At 40.8% G+C, this 17,914-nt stretch overlaps 1 protein-coding gene across 1 annotated transcript in view; it reads right to left on the reverse strand.

Moving 5' to 3' along the window:
• The window catches only part of ubr3 (ubiquitin protein ligase E3 component n-recognin 3), a 37,261-nt gene that overhangs the window by 9,830 nt on the left and 9,517 nt on the right, over positions 1 to 17,914 (reverse strand). The window contains 13 exon segments of the mRNA XM_079662462.1: positions 658 to 763; positions 3,098 to 3,113; positions 3,115 to 3,184; positions 6,666 to 6,802; positions 7,046 to 7,246; positions 7,736 to 7,846; positions 8,457 to 8,590; positions 9,454 to 9,603; positions 12,369 to 12,457; positions 13,829 to 14,274; positions 16,161 to 16,331; positions 16,411 to 16,515; positions 17,150 to 17,291. Coding sequence (XP_079518588.1) covers positions 658 to 763; positions 3,098 to 3,113; positions 3,115 to 3,184; positions 6,666 to 6,802; positions 7,046 to 7,246; positions 7,736 to 7,846; positions 8,457 to 8,590; positions 9,454 to 9,603; positions 12,369 to 12,457; positions 13,829 to 14,274; positions 16,161 to 16,331; positions 16,411 to 16,515; positions 17,150 to 17,291 — 1,878 coding nt within the window.

Consider the following 17,914-nt stretch of genomic DNA (forward strand, 5'->3'; position numbering starts at 1 on the left):
AGCACTAAATGGCTCCTCTGAGAATATTTATAGCTGTGAGCACTTTGATAGTAACAGGTGTAAAAGCTGTCTTCGAACACTAACAGGGAGGAAAGGTTGTTCAAGCTCATCGTGTATCGTTAAGTGCTGGCAGCTTTATAAATCCTGACAAACGAAAACCTATTAGTGCATAAAATAACATGTTGTGATGTACAGTAGTGACTCAAGAGTGCGGCAGAAACTTTGTCTTTCGTATTTTGTAAAATACGGGTTTGTGTTGAAGATTGGTGGACAGCTGGGAGCGGGGGTGCCACGCTGGTGACGGTGTTGGTGTTGTGCAGTAGTTCTCAGTACAGTGAATTTGACAGGGTCGTTTTTTGCTCTCCATGGAGTGCCCTGTAATTTGCCAGATGCAGCAATCATTGGTATCTATGGTAACCGTCCATGGTCCCCTTTCTGTTTTTAGCTTGGCTTTGTGTGGAGCAAAAGCTGTTGGGGGCAGGAGGAAATGGTGGCGTTAAGAGGGAGGACAAAGTGGCCCTTTGATTGCATGTTTGTGTGAGGAAGGCAAAGTGTGAGGGAAAGTAGAGAAGGGGGTGGAGGGGGGGTAAAGGAAATGTATTTAGCAGATTTATAGATTACTGTTAGTAGAGGTACTTTAGAGAAAAGGCCACTCACTCTGCCTCTCTGCGTTCTATAACCTGAGTCAGCTTTGTCCAGGGGTTGTAGGCTGAATCTATGCTGTACAGTCGCATGTGCATCGCCAGCACATGGAACAGCTGATCTGAAAAGACATAAAAAACAAAAACACATCATTGTCGTGTTTTGGACAAGGTCGGGAACAAAACCAGCAAGCGTTTGTTCTTCTCGGTCTTCAGTTTCGCGCCCCAGCAGCAACCGGTGTAGATCGAATGGTGAAAGCAGTCTACTTGAACCGACTGCAGGCTAATGGTTCGGCTCCGGTAGAACCAGGCCAGATGGATACAAGCTAGTGTTTGATAGCCTTGAGCAATCTTTGGCCAGGTCACACCTGTTCGTTGTGAAACTAATGGAACATGAGGTGAGACCTGCTGCGCACACACCATCCTTCCTGCGCCCACGATAGCTTTTAATAGGAGAAAAGCTGTTATGAGTACCAAATCGTATGACATAACAGCAATCCGTAACATGGGTAAAAGGCAGGAAGTCATTTCAGATGTTCAGTAATATATTCCAATTTGAAGAGATGTCCTTGTCTTTCTTGTTAGTCTAGATATAATTTAATCAGTGTATTCTAAATTATGAACTCAAAACCAAGTCCATTAACAAACAAACAAAATAGCATAAGAGCAGAAGCTGAAACACACATATGAACTCGTTAGAAGCCAGCGCTTAAACTGATTCAATTAGTTTCATCTTCAGGTGAACTCAACAACCTCCTGTAAAACCTAAACCCCATTTCAATATGCAACACTAATCCTATTTGATTTTGTTTTACGGGGAATTAAGATGTAATGCAGCAAAGGGCTTTAAAAAAAATCAGTTCTGCAATTTGACTTGTGTGAACAGTCAATACTTAGAGCAACACTGCCCTCCACAGGCAAACAAAGACACAGCATGAAGAAAGCAGAGTGTCAGTTCTCCATTGCATCCCATTTGTCCTCTCTACAGCTCGTTTCCTCTCTTATTTCACTGCTTACCTCTTACCTGGATGAACCCAGAAGAGCTAAGGAAGAATTAGAGAGGAATATTGAATACAATCCAGCGAAGTCAAATCCTGCTATTATCATACAATGTCAAAATGTACGCAGATGGAAAAGGCATGATATTTCAAGCTTCCGGTCCAAAGTGTGATCACATTTATTTGTGTCGAGCCAATTGATAGTGTGTTAGCCGGTTTTCATTGGGTCGTGGCTTGTGACAACATATCTTAAAGGATACAGTCTGCTTTGATGTTTCTACAAATGACACAATAAAGCATGTAAGTTCAACTATTTAGTATTAAACTAGGAATATGAATTCAACAGTCATTTATTTAATTATTTACATATCAAAATGTCTTCCATGAAAGAGTTATATTATTATGTTAATGTTGTAAAAACGTTCAGCGATATAGCCCCAAAGATTAATTCAAGTATTTGCAGTTAAATAAACCAAGGACGTGCAATTTGGAGGCGGACTCTCTAGAGTTGATTTGGCCGGTTTCAAGGGAATTGCAGGCAGCTCTCGTCTGTGCTTCATCGTATTCTCATCAGTTGAACAGACGAAGATCCTACTGGGAAAAAGGCTTAAGAACCCCATGAGCTCTCAGTTAGCACACGTCTGCCATTTTCCTTCAAACCCATTTCCCTAAAAAAGAACGATCACTAATGTACTGCAACTGAGTACATTTGGCCGTCAGCATGGCTACGTGGTTAATGTAGCTCATAAATGGCAAACCTCCAGTGTGAAATCTCTTCCCAGCCACTCAAGGATGACAGGCCATTTCACTGCAGCAGCCTCAACTCTGACAGAATAATTAAACAAACAGAGAAGGGGATGTAGTCTGTACAACTCCAACACCTTCATATCAACTTTCGATATCAGTACTACTCGCCCCACTTCATAATATTTTGATCAGTCATCAATACAGCGCTTGCTGGTAATTGGTCATGTTCAGATTTCCCTTTGAGAACTCAGATCACTGTTTTCATCCTCCTTTAGACACATGCCCTTGTCAGCGTAGACACAATCAACTAAAAACAGCACTTGACCCATTTGTCTGCTTCATTTACCCTGACTGCTCCCAACAACTCACCTGGGACAGCATCTATCCTTGCCTGCCATTGCTAATCGACCCTTTGTTTTTCCCTGTTAATGGTTCAGCTGTAACACGGTAGAAAGGGTTTGCTCTCAAGTCAGACAGTTTATTACACTAAGGCTCATGGGAAATGTGTATAGTTACCTGCAAAACATGGCACTATAATTGTCAAGCTAAACTGCACAATACATGTGACATTTTTCAACCATTTTATGAAAAGAGCAGTGGAAACACTTTAAGGAGCTGAAAACCAACAGATAAAACATGGTTGGATAGTCATACGTATAAGTACATAATTGTAAACTATAAAAGATGCAGAGGGTAGGAGGAACCACTCACTGAGACATGAGCGTTTGGGCGGCTGCACTGGCTCCTCCAGAACACAAGTTTCCTCCTCGATGAACAAGTTCCAACTCCAGGTTGGTCCTGAGGAGACGAGACGAGACATTCATATTATTACAGAAACACTTGAAACAGACAGACACAAAACCTACAATTGTCAAACATAACCCTTGACCTAAAAGCAAATTGTGCACAAAAAAATATAAGAGTGATGCGCGCGCGCACGCACACACACACACACACACACACACACACACACACACACACACACACACACACACACACACACACACCCCCCCCCCCCCCCCCCCCCAGTAATCCAGCTCACACTGTCCGCAGCAGCGAGCCCCAATGTGAGTTTGGAACATTGAACAATGTCAATCTATTCTAGTAGACCTCAACAATGGAATTATGATCAGTAGAAATGGCCATGACATGGGACCTTTAAAATATAAGGTGATCAAACGAACCAAAAAGTAATGACTTGCTGGCAACCACTTTTTAAAAGTTAGCGTTGAGCCCTGATACAGTACAGTCCATTATCAGTTAAGTTAAGGTTTAAAATAAACCCTACCACACAACGATACACTTAAAAATGTGTTGCCCTATATACCATCTCCATAATCCAAAACATTGTTTGTTTATAAGGTTACATGGGATATGTTAATGGCACAAACATTTGAAATCTTAGGTAAGGTATTAATTTAAAGATGCCGTCATTCATCAGAGAAAGAGCATGCTGGAGGTACTTTCATCATATTCAGCTTTGGTTACATATCCTGCCTCTTTTACCCGTTTGAAAGATGCTGCCTAGTCAAGCCATTTGCCATTTTCTGCGCATGTTTTGAAGAAGCAATACCGTATCAAGTAAATGACAGCTTTCCAAGACTAATTTTACACAAGCTACACCATTAGCATAAAAGCTGTTCCAACCACAGTTCATGCTTAATCTCCAACGTGCATTTCCCATGCATATCAAAAACACTTCTCACTTGTGAATTTTAATTTGCCAATACCAAAACAGTGAAAAAATAAACTAGAAGCTCTAAGAAAGTACATAGATGGTGAAAACAGATAGGTAATACTAAAATAAGAATGATCTGGGCTTGTTTTCATCTCGCCTATGGCCGTCTCTTTCTATGGGCCAGGGAGGTGGGGGCAAATCCTCGAGTTCCCTGGGAGAAAAAGCAATTTCACATAGATAATGCAGCCACGGTGAAGCTCCATCTGGCTTTTGCTGATAAGAGTGCCCCTGTGACAAAGGAATTTTCCACTCCTCGGGCAATTTGCGCTGTTCACTGAACTTCAGAGAGCCAACAGGCACCAAGACACACTCAGGGGATCTTGCTGTTCAGGGTGGAGGGCTGGGGGAACCTCAGTGTTGGGTGGGCAAAAGGTCCGGAGAGTTACACTCCAGGAAGGGCAGGGCTTTTGGGAAGGGAGTGGTGAGAAGTTAAAGACCCCAAGGTTAACTCAATGCCAGTCGTTTTTGTTTGACCAGCTTGTCGAGGAGATGCAAACACCTGGGGAAGTAGACTGAGGCTGTAACTGTTTATTTCAAGATTTGTTTTGTGGCCTTTGCCAGAGGGTGGGGGGGATAGTGACATGGCAAAAGTCTGACTGGGACATCGCAGGTGCATCATGTCATCTCGGGATACATTTAGACTGCAGGCAATCCAAGCCACGAGATCAAATTTGCAAAAATCTCAATTAATTTTTAACGTTTTTGTTCAGACTTTCTAAAAATCAATCTGGATATGCCAAAAAAAGGATTTGGGCGGGTAGACTGAACAAGGTATAGTAGCTCATACCAAGATGCTCCACAACGATGCATTGTAAAGGAACGGTGTGACGGACCACTTTAAAAAAACAATAGTCCTAAAATTAAGTCAGAAAAGGTTAAATAAATCCAAACTATAAGTGAAGATAGAGCAAGAATCAATTCTGCTATACTGTGGGCTAAACTGACAAAGCTGCTGATTGTACACACGAACGGCCCTGTTCTTGCAACATTTCCAGGACCTATGCAGTAGTATAATGAAAACATTAATAATACATAAATAAACCTTCACAGCTCCCTGAACAAGTTTGAAAAATGCAAGCAATCCATATATGTGGTGCAAGTGTTATGCAAAGACTGCAGTATTGAATTTCAGTTCCTCTCTGGAGCTAAATGTTAACAAAGTCAAACTTTAACACAGAGAGAGAACACTACTGTCTTTTTGCATGGACAATCACTGTTACTCAAGCTGAGGAGCTGGCATTAGGAGGAAAGTGACATCCCCATTGTCTCAACAGTCAGTGGTGTGTAATGCGTGTAAAGATGTGTGAGTTGGTGCAGAAAGAGGACCTCTACATTTGAGGACTGCAGACACAGAGGTCAGTAGACACAAAGAAAAAGAGATAACGCAAAATGACCGACTCATAACTTATTAGTTAGGATTGATAGAAAAGGGATGGGATAAAACAAAGGAGTATTTTAGATTAAGAAAAATAGCTTTTAATGCCGTCTTTTTGTTTAAAAGGGTGGTATTCAGCCCATCTACACTGCCTTGTGGGACAGACTAAGGACCAAAATCATATGTATATATTTTTACCGATATCATTCCCAACATATTGTAAATCATGTTGCCTTTGCCATAAAAGTCCAATGTAATCGCAATTTAAAAAAAAAATTAAAATCATTAAGGGCGCGTTCACACCAGCCTTGTATAGTCCGGTTGAATCGAACCCTGGTGCGTTTAGCCGCTTGGTGCGTTTCATTTGGGTCGGTGTGAACGCAGTCCGAGACCTCTTAAGTGAACTAAACAGCCGGACTCTGGTCCGCTAAAATAGGTGGTCTCGGAGCGCTTGCTTGCGAACTCTGGAGCGGTTCATTGCTGGTGTGAACGCAGTCTGCACCAAAACATAGGAAGCGTAGTATTTACGTGTCACAAGAACGCGAATATCTTCAAAATCTTTAGCGAAAGAGTCTTTCAAGACATCCGCGGTTGTTTAGTTAAAGAGTGAAGCAGAATGAAGTGTTGAACAGTGTCGTGTAAAGTAAAAATGCTCCGCCAACTACATAAAAGTAAGAACACCTGTCGTCGGTGACACGCCCCTCCTTACTGCAGAACGTCTCTCATTATATGTGTTATAATGTTTTTTAACGGACGTTGTCTGATTATATAATCATATGCGCGTGACGCTAGTGTCTGTTGATCTCCAGATTAACAGCAGCATGAGAATAACCTGCCGATGCTCCATGGCGGAGGCTCCGGTAGAAATTGCCGGGATTTGCGTTTTTACCCCCTTAATGTTTGACCAATGGTTGAACAGCATTTCCGTGCACATGACTTGTGTTTAAAGTTTATAGTCCGTTTGAGTTTTGCCCGTGTGAACGCAAACCGAACCGTGTGGTGCGCACCAGAGAGCGGACTATTAGGTGTGAATGCACCCTTAACCCTCATACAGAAATGTTCTTCTGCTTTCAGGAACAATATTTCTTTTTTTTTTATTACATAACAAGTGTTAAGAAGGTTCTATGAGCTGAGCCCAACTAAACTGAGTGTGGCTCTCTCCTTACCGTGCCACGGAGTACATGAAGAGGAAGTCATTATCAGGGGAGCCGGGGTTCTTGCCGTAGTCCATGTATTTCCTCTGGGTGGTATTCTTGACGTCTTTTATAACTAGCTCCATCTCTTTAGTCAAGTTGGATTCCGTCTAAAAGAAAGAAAATATTTATTGAGTGAATTTTTGGAAGCTAACAAGAATAACTGGAAGCTAAGAATAACGTGTGAGCACTAAGTTAAGAATGCATTCAACAATAGTTGGACTGTCCAAAGATGTGTCATTTGTAATAAACATGGCAAACATGGAAAGACATTGGCATTGTCCTTCAAATGTTTCTGTGTAAAATACAGGATGTTTTTAGTAAAACACTCCTGGATGTATTGTTTAACTCACTGGGAAAAGTGCAAGTCTCTCCTGAAGGTCTCCCACCTCCTTCACCAGCACCAGCGTCTTCTTGTTAGAGGGTGAGTGCCAGGCTCCAGCATCTGTGCCCCGCCCGGGGCGACAGGGAAGGACACTATTGGCAAACTGTCGACACAGTGGGCACGTGAATTCCCCCTTGTCCACAGAGAAGCCCTGCAGGACCTGGTCATTCTGAAAAGACACGTGAAAGTTAGAATATGACCTTGAAAGAGGCGCCTATCACTGGAATTAAATAAGGTCAACATTATACGCAGCGTTTCACAATGTCTGGCTCAAAATCTTTAGCTCATACTGAATCTACACAAAGTTAATGTCAACGACTAGTGGATCTATGGCTCTAGTGATCTAGGGTAATGATTTTCAAAAGTGTATGATTAAGCCCAAGTAGTTTTAAAAAATGAGTTAATGAGTGCAGGTCTATTTATTGTCAGAGCTAAAATTATTCCATTGTTTTGCTCAACTTGTGTCAAATCAGTAAAAAAAAAATAAAAAAAATGCAGAAGTATTCAATTTCTTACAAAACAGTTAAGAAATCTCTCTTATTTAAGTAGCTTTTACTCAAAAACAGACCATACATCACTGGACTAATGCTTGAATTGTCATAATTGTAATTGATTATTTTCCATCAAAAATAACTGATAAGGTCAGGATCTCTCTTACCCTCAGAGACTCCATGTATGACTTGTGGCAGTCGATATGCAGAGTGTGACCACAGGTCTGAACGTAGACGCCTCCGTCCCAGCCTATCGACACGGACTGCAGACAAGAGCTCTGCAGAGTTCACAAGAGAGACATCACATCCATTAAAGCATGCAAATCTGCCTTCAGGCAGTCAACCTCCTGGACCTTATGTTTGTACTGTGGTGCTAATAAATAAATACATGTAAAGTTTGACTTAACAAACTACAATAAACCCTTTTCATTTGATATTATAAAGTCAGCAACTTTTATCGAACAATTACACTGCATGGTTGAATCACCAGCTTTTTAGTAGATTTGATCACATTCAACTAGTGTAATCATTATTTGTTTTTCTAATGATGACTTGCTTTTGTCTGCCAACTGGTACAGTATGTGCATTTCTATAATGCTGTGTCACATTTGTACATCTTTATAGCGATGTTACAGCAATTAGCTGGCCTATACTTTGACTGTAAAAAGCATTTAAGAATGTAGTCTTTATCCATCTATCAATTTACAGTCTCTTAAAAGGATTCCAGCAGATGCTTCAATACACACAGTATAAACTAAATGGCACAAAGTTCAAACAGACCGAAGAAAAAGCTTGAGCTGCAATTTAAAACAATGAAATGCACTAATAGTGCTCTCAGCCTTTTTCCCTCTCCTGTGTAAAGCTGACCATAATTTCAGAAGCACCTACATCTTTGAAGAATCGTTGCATGAGCGTGAGCACGACATCATGAGACACTCCACACGTGTCAGCAGCGTAGATATGCTCTTCATCACTCGTCGGCAGCTTCTTCGCCTCTTGGTTTTTGCAGCGGTGTCCGAGCACTGAAAGCCAATCACAGAGGTCAGTTTAAAATATGAAGATACATGTGTTGAACAGAAAGATGAAAAAAGAAAGAAGGAATTGTGGTCGGAGTTAATGCAGTATCAGGGCAACAACTGATCACTGATAAATTACACATTTCATTTATTTGGTGACAAGTCAGAAAGTGTTTTCCTTGATTAAAAAAAACTTTAAACGGTTAATATATTGTCAATTAAGATATACATTTTTCATTGACTACCCTATAAAGTTTTACTTAAGCAAATGTGTATTCTTGTTTATGACTGATAAAACAGACACAACCTGACATTTAACAACAATTAAATCAAAATATAAAAACGTAAAGCTTTAAATGATAAAGGTGTCTTGTCGCCAAAACATAGGACAGTGTTTTCGTATGCCATTATGGTTCTGTGGGTACCGCTGTTGGTGACTGTTGGTCGATTTGACAAGATGTTTTTTAGGTTGAGGTCAGTCTTCTGAAGCGTTTTACAGGGTGACTAATTAATCATCAAACATGCCATTTATGTGGATGGCAGTGAGTGATCCCCCTCTGTCCGCATGAATGGAAAAGACATGACCTCTTACAATGAAATGCTCAATGACCAAGTGAGCAGGGATCAACATGAATGATGAATGAGCCAATTAAATCAGTCGGACCCTCCCCCCCAACAATTCTGATTTCCTATTCAGTGACTCAAAGGGGCTACCGTTTTGGTTTAAAGGCAAGACTTCCAACAGAGGAATAGAAAAGTCATGTGTGGTTGTTTAACTTGTACTCAAAAACCAAGATGGGGAACGGACGTGTAGGTTATCCTTTGTGGTATATGAGAATGGAAGAGGAGGATGCTGGGACATGCAGTACCTGAGGATGCTTGGAGGAGAACTACAAGACCGGTGGGTCTGTCCTCGGTGGAGGGTCCGCTCTGGCCACAGATCACGCAGTCATAAAGAACCTCGGACTCCATCACTTCAGACGCTCCTAAGTCCATGGCCGCCTCCGTTTCAGGGGATTCTAGCACAGAAACATATTTCTATTTATACAGGTCTAAAAATATGTATCAAACAACACAATATGGTTCAGGATCTCTTCAGTAATTCAAATAACTAGGTTGACAGAACCAAGATATATATATGACAGAAAAGATCAAATCTAAGAAAATAAGTAGAATTTTTTTTTCCGATGTATATCAAACACATGGGATACACTACAAAAGCTGAGGCTAATAATAACTGGAAACCTGGAAATTAGGGCTGCTCGATTATGGAAAAAATCATAATCTCGATTAATTGGGTCAATAATTGATATCAGGATTATTAAAAACGATTATCCATTTACTTTGAAAACATCCATTTATTGAAAAAAAAATGTGAACAGTATGTATTTAATAGTTGATTACCCTGAACTTTAAGAATAATTCAACTGAAAAACCAATACAAAATTAAATTAAAATAAAAAAAAAATCGTTTTATTTCGATTATGTTGTTTTCATTATCGTTGCAAGCCAAAATCGTAATTGCGAATAAAAAAATGATTAATTGAGCAGCCATACTGGAAATACTATGCTGAGAGGATAAGAGAAGAAATAATTCAGGTTCAGAAATCTGTATTACTGTACATTCCCCTCTGTGTGGGTAAAGCATCCAATCAAAAACTCTTACAGGTAATAAAAAGCATCACGATGTAGATCAGACACAACACACCATGATGCTAGGGGGGGGGGGGGGGGGGTAACTGAGTACAAACCCAGCTTCTACTCAGACAACAAACGCTCAGTAACACAACACCGCTCCTTACTAATTAACCCTGGAAATATCCAATTCTGAAAACATACTTTCTTGATTGTTTAGTCATGGGAGAAACAATGGAGAATGCGATATTTACTAATACTGGAAACAAATGTAAATTCACTCTCTGCCACCCCTATCTTCGCATGATAACCACAGCACCAGAAATTAATTACTGATATGAAATGAGTTTTAAATGTTAAGAACCGTGTTCAATTTGAGCAGTAAATATTGTGGACAAATGTCAACCTGTGTTGATTTATTGCCTTTTGGAAGAATATGTTTTCAAGAGAGGTCACTGTGTTCCTGGGGAAATGAAAGATGCATTTAGATGTCAACACCACGGCTTGAGCCCCAGGCCCGCCCGGTACATAACAACCAACCAACACACAAAACTGAAAGATGAGATGAAACACACACAAAACACACAATGTAAGTGAGTGTGTTTTATGCTTCATACGACATGCAATTCTGAACCTTACAGTTTAGAATAGGTCTTTATTGTTAGCATGTTTTTATATTAGATTATTGAGGATACTATCAATCTCCTTGCAGATATGTTTGATCCATATTTTTATGATATCTGCCTACACACTTGAATTTGATGTTTGGCACACTGAAATATTTTACATCTCTTTTTGGAAAGAGCTCTGAAAACTCGTACTTACTTTGATAATTATAAGTAACTGGGACACGAGCGACACATTGTTGTTGAAAATGTCAAGTTCATTTCATTGCTTTAAGTAACAAAATATATACAATTAACAAAATGTTATCTCATAGAAAAATCTTAAAAGCTAGGCAAAAAAAAAAAAACTATTATTCACAGGAGGCAATGTATTTTATTTTTGTCATTTCATTGAATTGACCACTAAATATCTGCACCTTTATATATAATAATAATAATAATAATAATAATAATAATAAAGGAAAGGAGAATTACCGGTAATATCAAAAAACAGATACAGGCTACCAGTTTGCGTCTCTTGGATTAAATTCCCAATTTTAGATTTATATATTTCTTTATTTTCTCTTCCAAACTTAAATAAAATCCTACCAAAAATTCCAATGTGTTTTTATTGACCTTTTATTTATCATGTGACAAAAAGTGGTTTTAATGCTGACGATAAGACCGAACAGCAAACCAGCCGCCTGTGACATGGTACTACCTGAACCTTGGTTACGGAAATGTGTCATTGATGTCTTCTTTCCATCCCATTCAAATCGTACTTAGCCGTGATTTGAAGTACAGCAACTAAAGTGAATGCTCAGCTGAAGAGGTCATGATACAGGCCTGCCAGAATGGTCCCGTCTGATCACAGCGCTCATTATTCATTCACTAACCATGCTGTGTCAAGGTGGGCCCTGGGAGTAAAGCCCACTATTAGTGCTCTGATCCTATGTGCCCTCAGCCCTCAGCCAGCGGCCCCCCCCACACTCCCACAGGAGCGCTCTCCTCTCAATTTCTCCTAACAGGCCTGCAGAGACCACGAGCAAAGACTCTGCCCACTCTCACCTTGCCTCAGTGGAAAGGTTTGAACTATGATACGTTTTTTTTTTTAGCCAACAGCGCTTTTCTTCAAGGGCTACTGTAGCAGGATGTCCTTCAGAGGAAAAGGGTTGCTTTGTATTTGGAGCGTTTATAAAAAAGGTATTTTACACCAATGTCAAAACAAACCCAGCGTGATTAACACACTAGAGAGGCGCATGAACTGTACACACTACAGCAGGCTCTCTGAGTCCTCGCAGAAGGCATAAACATTGCTCGGTGTAAGTTGCAGATTTGTCTTTGTGATTGTGATCAGTTTAAAGAAACAAGTCAGAGCATTTTTCCTGTATGGCAAAATGATAAAGTGTGGATCCAGACCTTTCCCCAGCACCGACATAGCCCTTTGGAGAGGTATGGCTGTGTTTCTGTAACTATGCCAGATAAAAGGAGACAAACTATTTGCAAACAGAATTAAGAAAAAAAGGTGAGCTGTCCGTTCTTACCGACATCCATGGCCGTTTCCATGAAGCTCTTCTGCCTGGAGGCAAATTCAGCAAGAAGCTTCTGCTGTCGCTCTCTGGCCCTTTGACGTCTGAAAGAAAGAAGAGGGAAATGATATTTGATGAATATGCAACAACATCCAAGTACTTAAATAACCGCAGATACCCAGTACACAGCAGTGCTTCTCCTTTGTCAATAAAATAATGTCTTCACTGACATTTTCATTTCTTTCAACCCAGTGTTTAACTTGAGTTAAAAACTAACCGAATACTAATTGTGGGTACATATTAGAATATCATGAACTACTAAAAGAGGATATATAATCATTTTATACCAAGATTATATTAAACAAATCAGATTATTTCCATTAAATAAGAATCACTCAGCAAGGGAAAATAGGGATTTCATGCACCGACAACAAGCAGATAATAAGTTCCTGGCACCCACTTGCTCCATTTAAGAACATGTATCACTCCACTTCACAGATGCATTTCAGTAACATGGAAACAGGCATGTCTGTTGTGCGGGGCATGTTTCCCCTGATCCCCCACAGCATGAGCAACAGATACCTCCATGTATCCGGGGGTAACGGCACACAGCAGGTGTCCGACTTTAACAAAGCTGTGATGGGAGAGTTCAAAAGGTTGATTATTGAACTAATACGATGGGTTGAGCCCATTTTGAAAGGGCCCCGCTCTTGCAGACTTACAGGGCGAGAGCTGACTGTAAATTAAGTCCCTAATAAGAGGACATAAACAAATGCTGACAGGAGCGTCACAGCTCAATAACTTTCACTGATGGCTTCAGGGGCGCCGACAACCAGCGTGAGGAATGGGCAGCCGCTTCTTACTTCTCGCTCCCACTGACCGCACTGCTGCCTGACGGTTGCCATGGAAACTGCACCAGTTCGTGTGAGATCTCCTACCTTTACCTCCGGTCTGTGAGGTGAAGCCAACCCCAAAAGCAGGCAATTATGAAACGGTTATAGCCCATTCCATCATCATTAGAGGAGGGAAATGGGAGACACGGACTAGTGGGTGAATGTCTGGCGGGGAGTCAAAACCCACTGAGTTTCACCTGATTTTTGGAAGTAGCCACTAGACACCATTTTTTCGGTGGTTCAAAATGAACTACAGTGTCATTGCCAACACAGAAAGGATACTTGTGTGTATTATTTTTCTTTCGAAATAAAAATAAAAGATGCAATCTTTTATCTGCTGCTATTTTGGCCACATAAGTTATTTTTGTATGTTGTAAAATATAAAAAATGTTTTGATTTTAATAATACAAATTATAATGAAACTCCCTTTTGATATCGCTGTGATACATATCAATGTGCAACAACGCAAAACTATAAAGTGCTGCAAATGCATTATGGAGCAGTGCACATATAAATCAGTAGTAGTGGTGGTGGTGGTGAGTATGTAATTGAACAGATTTAAACTGTACATGATGATCTTACCTCTCATCTTTATCCATGGTTTTCTTGTCAGAGGGACTGTTCTTCTTTGGGGGCACAGGAGGACACGTCTTTCCACAAATGTCCTGGATGCTCCGCTTGATCTGGCAGCTGCGCGCGGCTGCCTTCGTGAGGATGCGCTCGATGGCTGTAATGCCATCTCCGTGAGTGTGACGACTCGTGTCCATATCATCCAGCCAGGACGGCGACAGATAGTTCTGCTTGGACGAGAGCTTCTGGTGGAGCTTGATGAGCAGGGACAGCATGCTCTCTCGGATCTCTAGAATCTCCGTCACCAGCTGAGGGGGGGTGCCTGGTGGGACCCAGCGTGTGGAGGAACTCTTGGGCCTGACGACCTGGGCGGCTTCAGTGTTGCTGCGGTTGATTATCTCCTGGAACTTCCTCCTCCGCTCCGCGACAAGGCTGAACACCTGAGCTTCACGCAGGTTCTAAGAAAACATAGAACACATATTGTTTTAACAATCTATTCACACAACAGTACATATTCACGTCATGACTAACAAGATCATGAGAAGATTGTTTTTGTTTGGGGGATAAAACACTCAAATCTGGCAGCGTTAATATACCATGCCCTAAGATTAAAGCTATTTGGAGACACTTATGGTACATACATAAATAACAAAATGGCTCACAGCACACAACATTTCAAGTATCAGGTCCACATCATATCAGCAGAGTATGCAAACAGATAAATAGAAAACTGTTGTGAGAAACATCCCTTTATTCCACCTGCAGCTGGATGCTTTCAGAGATCTGTCTTTGGGCATAAACATCATCTCTTAATTTGCATCACTGGCAGTCTGAAGGACTTTGATGGATTGGAGGGGTGACTCTTTACCATAGTGACACAGCATACATAGAAGTAAAATGTCCATTATAACATTTCAGCTGACGCTTCATGAATAACGTTGCCGATAGCACTCAGAACAAAAACATTCCTGAGGAAAATTCAAATCATCATGATGGGCACACAAGCCTTCTTAAAGATAGCCATGACCTAACCTGACAAAAAGGACCTGAGCTGCACCGTTAAATAAACATATATAATATAGCCCAGTCAAGGCAACATCAATCATACTGACATGCGGTTAAAAAGCGTTTCCCCAAACCTGCATTTCACATGTAATTAGTTTCAGCAGTCAAGAGGGAGGGGAACTGCTGAAGCGCAGCAATATGCACACACCATAAACACACCAAGGCACACTTCATTTGAAAAAGCACAAAACAAACGTGTGCAAAAGAAAATCCTTTCATATTTCGATAAAAAGTGGAGAAAAACAGCTGCCAGTGACTTTGAAGCCACCAGCCTTTTAACTTAAAAAATAAAAAAGGATGTTGATAGGTACCTCTCTCCAATTCCCTGAAAGACGCCGGGAGTTCTGTGGAGCAAGTACAGCAGAACGAACAACAACAATAACGGTAATGAGATGAAAGAGGAAAGGGGAACATTGATGAACCAAACTGTAACTGTGTATGTGTTAGGTGTCCTTGAGTGTTTTAAAATGAGCCTATAACTCAAATGTATTATAGTTATTTTTATTATAACAAGTAAGATGTAACTGTTTGTCAATTCCAGTAGTTTCCACCCACTTTCGCTCCCTGACGATGTGCTGGCTGGTGGGTTACATGGAACCGATGACAGGGAATGGAATAAGTGCAGAAAGCATATGAGCAGCAGGTATAACGTTAAGACCCTATCGGCTGATAATCAAATAGCAAGGGGTGACGCAAATTATTTATCTTTCAAAGCCTTTAAGAGTTATTAGAGGCAGTCTCATAGTACACTTACTTTTTAGATTCAGTCCCTTCATGCCATGTCAAATATGTGTTTATGAGTCTACAATGTTTATTACGCTGTTGGTAAAAGTTGTTCATATTCAATTGCAGCAGAGAGCCATCAGCATAAGCGCGGTTGTGCTTTGAGTGCCAATCCAAACGAAACCACGCCTGACGTCCATTACGCTGATTACTTGACTAAGAGGGACTAAATACACCAACAGAAAAACCAACGGCATCATAAGTCTCAGAATACCTTTATTCTGGCTTTATTCTTTAGTCTGGCATCCTCTAGACTTATCAAGTGTTAAAGTCTAACCTTCGCAGCCACACATTATTACAATACTTCCGTACTGGGTCTTGAGCATTTAGGTGTTCAGCTTTCATCCCCAGCAACTCATTTGATTTACTTTCCTGGTATTGGCAGGAAGGACGCAGTGACTAACAACCTGGGAGTCAGTGTAGTCACTACGAGTTTTCATTTGATTCTTGTACTGCAATCAATATCACTGTGGTTCAGACAGAGCCCCCCCGTTACCTGGCCATATGAAGAAGCTTCAGTGCTGGTGCTGGGAGGGGCCTCTCTCTTCACTTCAGGAGCCGTCTCAGGAACCCGGACCCTGACAAAGTTGATGACGTGGTGCAGGTTGGAGAGGAGGTTTGTGCCAGGGAACCAGCTGTCATGGCAGTGCTCCTCAATGCAAGGCTCCTGCAAGCATAAGATCCTGTTAGGCACTAGAAGTGTGGAAAGTGAGGAGGGGGTTTTATCTCAAACAGCCCTGTCTTACCTCTTCCTGCTTGTTGTCTTGATCCTGGTTGTCCAAGCCCAGCTCGATCAGGTACATCACCATGCACAGCACATGCTCAGACATGTTCTGATGGTCCATCCAGACCTAGAACATATCAAACTATTAGTTTAGACACACTTTACCCTTTATTACCAGCTTTATTATAGTAAACTAAAACTGTGCAAAGCCACAATCTCTTCACAGGATTTAAATATTGTAGTAGATCTAATGCCGTTTAACCAAGCGGTTCAGCTCGGGTTTAATGTTGACCAACTAGGGAGGGGGTAACATTTCAGGTGCAGTTGTCAACTCAAAGCATCATGGTCATTTCTACACAGATCTCTAAGCGTATATTTCTTATTTATATGAAGCAACAAACTTGAGACTTTGTACATGGCCCAAAAAAGGAAACTAAAACAAAATATATGAAAATTAAATAAAAGAAGCAAAATCACTGTAAAAATGTTACTAAATCTAAAATATAAATGCCCTGTATATTTAAAACTAGTATTACGTTAATAACTACATCTATATTATACCTCATCCAAACTAGCAGCTGCACCTTCTATACTTGGAAAGTCCTGTATTCTAAAAATATCGTCTAAGGTGTCAACATCTATTCAAATCATATTACATGTGCATCAATTAAATATGGCAAACAGAAATACTTTTGATTTAGCACAAGGGGTATATTGAGATAGAAGGGCTGGACTATAGCAGTAGTCATCAAAAGGCTCACCTTGTAGAGGAGAGTGAATATCACGATGTGCAGCGTCTTGCAGTGCAACAGCTTGGTAAGGCCTTTGTAACACGGATGCAGGGCAGTCCTCTCCTTGTAAGGTGGCCATGGGTTGCCAGTGTGAAGACCAGACTGTTTTAAACTGTTTAACAGAATAAATAAACAAGTAAGTAATACATCAACATCAGTAATACACAAAACCTAGGGCTCACCGCACCCATAAAGGAGTAAGCTAGCTTTTCACAACATAAAAGGTTGAATTTCGCACATAAGGAGAGATCATGAAAGAAATAAGAGTCTGATGAAGTGACACCGAACATTTGTTCTGGATAATTCACTGCATAAAAAGGGGTTTTAGTCTATGCAACAGAGCAGCCAACAGGCAGCACGGGCGCTCACTCTATTAGTGATGATGGGATCATTGTTATATAAAACCAGGGCCAGCCTGACAGGCAATCCATCATATTCAACCCGTGTGAATGAGCCACATGAGGCTGCTATCACACTCTGAAGGTGGCTACGGCAGCTTCAATATGCTTCAAGGAGAAATATGCCTTTGTTTCATTTGATTTAGAACAGCAAACCTGTCCTAGAAAAAAGCGTATAGAGCTTGTAAAATAAGTGCTATCAGTGATTGTGCCCATACTATTTCAAAGAAGGCATTGAATCCCATTATATAAGAGGTTATCTTCCCAACTGCTATTTCAAATACAGATGCACTCAGTGAGTATAATTAGCATCTGTTCTCGTTCCAGCGACCGTAAA

This window comes from Notothenia rossii (genome assembly GCF_949606895.1).
Source record: "Notothenia rossii genome assembly, chromosome: 2".
NCBI classification, from domain to species: Eukaryota; Metazoa; Chordata; class Actinopteri; order Perciformes; family Nototheniidae; genus Notothenia; species Notothenia rossii.